Genomic DNA, 8,055 nt, shown 5'->3' on the forward strand with positions numbered 1-8,055 from the left:
CGTTCTAGTTAGGGTCTGAGGCAGGGAAGGATTCTTGCGCCACCACTAAACTTAAGAACTTAATTAGGCACGATTTGTGTGGTTTATATATAGTATTTGTTCAATTTGGTATGGAGTACTAAATTCGTGCTTTCTATGCAGGTGAGTTTTGCGTAAGCATGGCCCCGGTAGATTCATTGAATGTGTGTTTTCATTTTGGTGGAGAGTTTGTTCGCATTGGTCCTCAGTTGGAGTACATTGGCGGGGATGAGGAAATTGCAGTCATACCACGTCACAAGATATCTATGTCAGAGATCAAAGGCCATCTTGGCAATCATATGACTTACCGGGACTCAATGAAGTTGTATTATCACATTCCTGGAAAAGAACTCGTGAATGGGCTATTGTTTCTAGTTGATAATAGTTGCTGCTTCAAGATGTTACAACACACCACTGGTAGTACAATTGCTGATGTGTATGTGGACTACCATGGGGAGGAGGAAGAAGGACATGGTACTGAAGAAGAGAGTCAGAGTGATTTCGAAGATGAAATTGGTAGTGGTGAAGAGGAAGAGAGTGAATCATCAGCACCAGATGGAGTTATACATGCAGACGATGAAGTCCTAGTAAAAAATAATGAAGTTATGAGCAGTCCATCGAAAAAGAAGTTATCAAGAGACCGTGAAAATGGATCATTTCAAGATGCCATAACAGGGAACTCACAAATTATCAATCCTGGTTCACAAAGTTGTACTCAAACACTTGTTTGTAGCAGAAGGATTGGACAAGCTAGGTCAAAACCAGTTAGAGCACAACAACAAGCACAAGAACCAGAAGATTCAGATAGTGAAGATGATGAGTTTGTGCCACATTCAGATGATAGTGGAGAAGATGATGAAGCACTAGAACTAAGGAAGTTTGCAAAGGAATACAAGAAGAAACTTAGAGATTCTCAGATGTTTGTTGAGATAGATGCATCTGGTATTGTGCCAATTGACATAGTGGCAAATGTGGAGGAAGTAGTGGAGCAGCAAAACATTGAGCATGAGTTTTACTCAGAAGATTTTTCATATGATGATGCCACTGATGAAGAGGGCCATATTGTGAGGAGGAAGAGCAAGTTTGTAAGATATAATCCGAAATCAGAAGTTCCACACTTTAGTCTTGAAATGGTTTTCAGGAGTAAGAATGACATGAGAAAGGCACTGATAAAATATGGGCTGGTCACATATAGAAGCATTTTATTCATGAAGTCAGAAGAAGACCGAGTTAGACCTAAATGTGGATGGCCTGGTTGTCCATGGCTTATATATGGCGCAAAGACCGGCAGATGCTCCAGGTTTCAGGTGATTACTTATGAATCCGAACACCATTGTGCCCCAAATAGAGATAACAAGTTAGTAACCGCCAAAGTGATAGCTAAGAGATATGAACACTTTATCTTGGCTAACCCAACATGGAAAATTGATAGCATTAAGTCTACTGTCCTCAAGGATTTTTTTGCCGATGTGTCTACATCAAAATGTAAGGCAGCAAAGAAGATAGTCATGGATAAGTTATTAGAAGGGTTGAAAGGAGAGTATACTAAGGTATTTGATTACCAGTTGGAGCTTCTCAGGAGCAACCCTGGAAGTACTGTTGCCGTGTGCCTGGATCCTAGTATAATGGACAAAAATATTTTTCAGAGATTCTATGTTTGCTTTAAGGCATTGAAAGATGGATTTAAAGCTGGATGTAGAAAAGTCATTGGCCTCGATGGTTGTTTCTTCAAAGGAGCATGTCAAGGTGAACTTCTATGTGCCATAGGAAGAGATGCTAATAACCAGATGTACCCCGTGGCTTGGGCAGTAGTGGAGAAAGAGACTACAGAGAACTGGGAGTGGTTCATTGGCATGTTGATCAAGGACTTAAATATCAATGATGACGGAGCTGGCTGGGTATTCATTTCCGACCAACAAAAGGTAAACATTCTCAATTATCTATTCTTGTATGTCATATATGAATTTCATTTCATTATTTTTTCTGTAATTTTGATGTTACATGAAAATTAATATCATAAGTACTTGTATGTAGGGATTGATCAATAGCATGAGAAATTATCTTCCAAGAGCAGAACATAGGATGTGTGCTAGGCACATCTATGCCAACTGGAGAAAGAAACATAGAGCACATGATTTACAGAAGAAATTTTGGGCCATTGCAAAGGCTTCAAACATAGAAGATTTCAACTATTACAAGGCCAAGATTGCACTTGAAACACCACAAGGTGCCAAAGACATCATGAATACAGAGCCAAAACATTGGGCAAGAGCATTTTTTGTAGTTGGATCGATGTGCGAGTCCATAGACAACAATTTGTGCGAGTCATTCAACCATGCAATCGTTGAGTCAAGATTCTATCCTATCATCTCTATGCTTGAGAAGATCAGATACAAAATAATGACTAGAATTCAAGAAAATAGAACCAAGTGTGAGAAGTGGCATGGTACAATTTGCCCTAACATTTTCAAAAAGATGAAGGTGATTATCCAAAGGACACAATTTATGGATGTGCTATGGAATGGCAAGGAGGGGTTTGAGGTGAAACTTTTAACTGGAAGAGGCAGGAGGTACACTGTGAACTTGGAGAAGAGAACATGTTCTTGTGGGTATTTTCAGCTGGTAGGGCTACCGTGCTCCCATGCTGTAAGTGCTATCTATAAATGTGGTAAAGATGTTGATGCATTCATTGACAAATGCTACTCGATTGAAGAGTTCAAGAAAATTTATGAACATTGCTTGCAACCTGTCAAAGGGGAGGAAAAATGGCCAGTGTCTCAGAACCCAAGGCCAGTGGCACCTGGTTATGTCAGAATGCCCGGTAGGCCAAAGAAGAATGACCGAAAGAGAGAAGAAGGTGAAGCACCTAAAGGGAAAAAGATGAGCAAGCATGGTGTTGTGATCAAGTGTGGTAGTTGTGGTACAAGTGGACATAATAAGAGCTCTTGCAAAGAGAATCCTGACAGAGGAAAAAAAAGAATGCTTTCCTTGCCAAGGCTGTAAGAAAAATGAAGGCAAATGAGGTAAATTGATAATTATTTCTAATGTTCACTGATTTCCTTTTGCTACAATCTCAAACTATCTCTTTATTTTCTTTTCATTGTGCAGCAAGCACAAACAGATGCACATGTTACTGCCACCCAACAAAAATCTGGTAGAGGAAAGAGAAAAGGTACCAAACAGCAGAATGTGCAAGCCAAGAAGAAGCCAAAGAAGTGATCGCTGTAGTAAACATGATGTTGAGGTTCTATTTTCTAGGTCATGATGTCGAAGTTCTAGTTGGTAGACATGAACGCAAATGATATGCCATCTTATTTAAAGTCCAGTTCTGTCCTATATTCATTATGCATGTTACACCTCAGGTTCGTGGGATAAAATTATGATGTTGTAGTCCCATGGTCTTGGCAGCGGTAGCAATATATTTGCAAGGAATGTACACACATGTAAGTGGCCTGCTTTGTTATTCATCTTATGTCACTGACCACACTCATGTACATCAATGTTTTGAGGGACGGAAGAATGTCCAATCATTTCCTGCCAAGCCAGCATGTAAACAAACAAAAACATATTAATGTTCCTCTGCGAATATCATTGCACAGAACAAACTGAACCTATGAGCTTGAAAGTTGTGAGTTTTGGCATCAACTGTACACAACCTGCTCTCTACATGCAGCACCAACGCCTCCTGTGAAGCAGTACTGATGCTCGCCTCTGCCGCCTCCATCAAGTCGCCTCCTCTGTCTCCGCGCCTCCATCAAGTCGCCTCCTCATTTCCTCTGTGTATATTTACCCCTATTCCTGCCAAGCCATCCATGTAAACAAGCAAAGACACAGTATTAATGTTCCTCTGTGTATATAATAGTGAGAAGATAGTATACACACAATCATTTTTATACAATGTGAGATGCCAACTCATTCAGCCGATAAATAAATGTTACGCCATATGTGCCCCTGATCACGAACATGAACGCATATGTGAAAACGAACCAAATTATATCACAACAAATTAGACGATTGCGCATGTACTTTTACCCCTATTTTTCATTCATAGAACACCAAATTAGCAACAGCCTACTATTTCACATGGGAATGAATGCTTCTGACTCTTTTACATAGATCAGAACTCAAAATCTGCAAACACGGTGATTGCATTTGAAAACAACTGGACACATAACATTACTGAAATATTCAGTATTTGAGTGGTTGCATTTGGAGATAATTGGACACATAACATTACTGAAAGAGAATATTCAGTATTTGAGTCGTTGCATTTGGAGACAACTCCAGTACATTATCATTGCACAGAACAAACTCATGTACATTCTATTCCTCTTTCTTCTCACTAATCTGAACCTATGAGCTTGAAAACTGTGAGTTTTGGCAGCAGATGTACAGAACCTGCTATCTACATGCAGGAACAGTGCGTGTTGGAAGCAATACTGTTGCTCGCCTCTGCCGCCGCGGCGACCTTGCTCCCTATGCTGCTGCGATGACCTCACCAAGTATCCTCCACTGCCTCTGCGCCTCCTTCTCCTCTCCGCCGCGAGGCCCTGGTGTGGGTCCTATCCCTTCGCGCCGTCATGCAGCGCGTCGCGCCGTCCTGGCCTGCAGTCTCCTCCGCCTCCCTGAAACTGCAACGGGCTCCGAATCGAGTCCATGCGAAGCCTCTCCTCGCTCGCTGGTGGAAATCAATTCCATCCCAAAATCCCTAATTTCTTCCCAACCCTGCTGTCTTCGAACGGGAACAGAGGAAGAAAGGAGATGAGTTCTATGTTTAGTGTGGGACAAACGAGTAGAGGAAGAAAGCGCACAGCCGCTCACACACACTCGGGTCCCACGTTCAGGCAAGCGTTGCATCCTCTAATCCTCCCTAATCCTTATTTCCCATTGGCACGTCAGCATTCCCGGCAATCAAACGAGCATATAACAGAAATCTACCGGGATTGACTGGGATCAAATAGTTCAGGGTTCTGGGATTAGGAGTTTGGGGTCTGTTTCAGACTTCACCTATGAATTCAAGGTTTAATACAGACTTTTTCCTAAAAAATATGGTGTATAATGGTTTTTTCTTAACCTTATCACTATTCTAATTATGTGGTCAGATAGATTTGTGCTATTGGCAGGCGGCAGCTGATCCGGACCGGAACGTAACCCGTTCGGCTTAATATCCCTTGCACCCACAAAAGAAAAACTTATTCTTACCTTTTTTTTCACATCTTGTAGTCCTAGAACTACACAAATCGGAGCCGAGCCGCCGAGCCGGAGTCGACAGCAGGTTGTGCGTACGTCGGTACCTGCGTGTAAACCAAAGCAAACCTGCTTTCACGGATCGATAGCCCCGTTGCTTCCCCGCCGCAGCCCGTCCGCCCGCCCGCTATGATCGGCCGCCGCCAAGCCGTCCACGGCGACAATGCGGCCAGGATCCGATCGCCGCCGGAGCCACATGGCCGGAGCATGCCACCGCCCCGCAAATTCAAGTCGGTCCCGGAGACCATCTCCACCGACGCCGGTGAAGGCGGCGACTTCCGCGTCGGCAGCCTCATCGGCACCGGCTCCTTCGGGGAAATCTACCACGGTTCGTCCCGCCGATCCCACTGATCGATTTTCTTTTGTTAGTTTCGATCTCCAACATTGATCAATTGGTGTTGTGTTTCTGTTTGCAGGCACCAACCTCGAGACCAAAGAGCATGTCGCCATCAAGCTCGTGAGTTCCCCCATCACTTCCTTGCCAAACCTCTGTGTATCTTTTAATTACATATAATAAGTTTCTAACTACTTCAATCTGCTTAATTAATCCGGCCAGGAATCTCTGAAAGCAAGGTTCCCCCAGCTGATCTACGAGTTAAAGATTTACAGGAAACTTGCTGGAGAAAGTAAGCAATAATACAAACTTTTTTTACTTTTCTCGTATCCGATTAATCTCTTTGTTTTTCTTGTCTAACATATATAGGAATGATCGACATTGATTCTCTTTTGCTTCTGCAGCTGGAATCCCAAACGTCAAGTGGTTTGGCATACAGGACGATTTCAGCGTTTTGGTGATGGACCTGCTGGGACCGAACCTGGAAGAGCTCTTCGACTCGTGCGACAGGAAGCTGTCCCTGAAAACCGTTCTGATGCTCGCTGATCAGATGGTACGTACTTCGTATATGCGTATATGTTTTGCAATGGAATTAACATTTCAAACCTCACTCCTGCCTAACTTTTGGTTCTTCTAGATCGACAGGGTCCAATATGTGCACACCAAATCTTTCGTGCATAGAGATATCAAGCCACAAAACTTTCTCATGGGTACTGGAAAGAGTGCAAACCTGGTAATTGGTAGTTACATTCACTTTGTCTGACTGTATCATTGATCATTGTAGATTTACTTATTTTCGACATCTTCAAATCTCTTGTAGGTTCATATTATAGATTTCGGAATTGCAAACAAGTACATGGAGAGATCGAAACACAAGATGCAACACATCCCATATAGGTAAATATCTCACTGTTGATATACTTGGAATTGTCTACAACACTTCAGAATCAAACATATGACAGTCTTGTCTATTTAATCACAGAGAGAACATGATGAGCTTGGCAGGAACGCCAAGATATGCGAGTATCAACAACCATCTTATGATCGGTAAGTTTCTTTGGGTGCTACATGATCTCCTTTATCCTGCAACAGTTCCTAGATTCAAGTCGTCTAGCTAGTGTTATTCTTCCTAGTGAACTTCTCTTGCCTCTCCACTCGTTTTTGGTTTTGATGATAACATTAAAAATCTGAACTCCATCTTCGATAGAGCAAAGCCGGAGGGACGACCTGGAATCGATCGGATACATGCTTTTGTACTTCTTAACCGGAAGGTTGTTTGTTCAACTTAACTCTGTGTAATCTTTTGCTATTCTTTTTTTGTTTGTTTAGGTTGCTCACCACATACACCATGTGGTAATCTTTTGCTATTCTCTTTGCCTAAACTCCATATTAATTACTAACACTTGGTGTTGTTGATATCAATCAGCCTTCCATGGCAGGGTATAGAAGCCGGGAACCATAGGCAGACGCATGAGATGATCAAGGACATGAAAATTGCCACTTCACCTGAGGTAACTTCTCTGTGCCAGGGTCCGCTCTCTAAACTGTTGGGGTGCCGTTTTTCTCAACCGTGTCCTCTCCTCCCGGTTAATTTTCAGGAGCTTTGCCTTGGCCATCCTACGGAATTTGCATCTTACCTCAACTACTGTCGCTCGCTGGGATTCGAAGACAAGCCAGACTATATGTACCTCAAGAAAATGTTTAGAGACCTTTTCATTCGACAAGGTGGGTTACTTCTTGCATGTTGCAAAAAAATATACTCCTGATATGAAATTCAACATAATGCTGAATGTCTTCTTTGTAGCAGTTACAATTCTAAGCAATTGCTGTCTCTGTGTGCAGGCTATCAGTATGATTATGTGTACGATTGGATGATTCCGCGGCATTATGACAGGGACTATCGGTATTGACTTTTTATGGAGAGGTAGCGATGGAGGAGCCCGAACAGAAGTCTCTGTATATGTTTTTGCACAACTGGAATTAAGTACTACTAGTACTCTGGCCAGATTGGTACACAATTATTGATTTTGTGGACGTGCAGGCTTCACTCGTGTGTTGCTATGTACTCTCTTCGGTCTCTGATTTAGATTTAGTACAACTTCATACTAAATTTGAGTTAATTAAAAAGGATCGGAGGGAGTAGTTCTCTATGTATACTCATCTTACTGCGTTTGCTTTTGTGAATTGTTTTAGGACATGCAAGTTTTGTTTTGATTATTTATATGCACCAAAACATGTCGATAATGCAAGAATGATAACTCCACATAATCGAAAATGTGCTTCTTCACGCCAAGTCGTGTTCTGGACACGTCACATGAAGGATATATGGCAAGGATAATCTTGTAGAAGACCTTTCGTGGTGAAAGTATTATACTAGTGGTATATCATGCATTCTAAGTTGGTCAAAAAAAAATGAAGAAAGAAATGGTAGAGTATCATGCTACGTTAGCACCTTG

General features: G+C 42.1%; 1 protein-coding gene across 2 annotated transcripts; it reads left to right on the forward strand.

The window, feature by feature from the left end:
• The first annotated feature begins 5,298 nt into the window (after positions 1-5,298).
• Positions 5,299-7,748, forward strand: LOC127348395 (casein kinase 1-like protein 12). Of its 2 annotated transcripts, XM_051374435.2 has the most exons (11): positions 5,302-5,593; positions 5,682-5,722; positions 5,822-5,891; positions 6,004-6,152; positions 6,237-6,332; positions 6,420-6,496; positions 6,582-6,646; positions 6,807-6,870; positions 7,026-7,110; positions 7,198-7,324; positions 7,442-7,748. In XM_051374435.2, the coding sequence occupies exons 1-11, from the start codon at positions 5,395-5,397 to the stop codon at positions 7,507-7,509; spliced, it is 1,041 nt and encodes a 346-aa protein (XP_051230395.1). In that variant the 5' UTR covers positions 5,302-5,394; the 3' UTR covers positions 7,510-7,748. The 2 variants fall into 2 exon arrangements, with proteins under 2 accessions (XP_071675747.1, XP_051230395.1); XM_071819646.1 differs by having other exon boundaries at positions 5,299-5,593; positions 7,026-7,324.
• Positions 7,749-8,055: the final 307 nt, after the last annotated feature.

This window comes from Lolium perenne, chromosome 4, assembly GCF_019359855.2.
Source record: "Lolium perenne isolate Kyuss_39 chromosome 4, Kyuss_2.0, whole genome shotgun sequence".
NCBI lineage: Eukaryota > Viridiplantae > Streptophyta > Magnoliopsida > Poales > Poaceae > Lolium > Lolium perenne.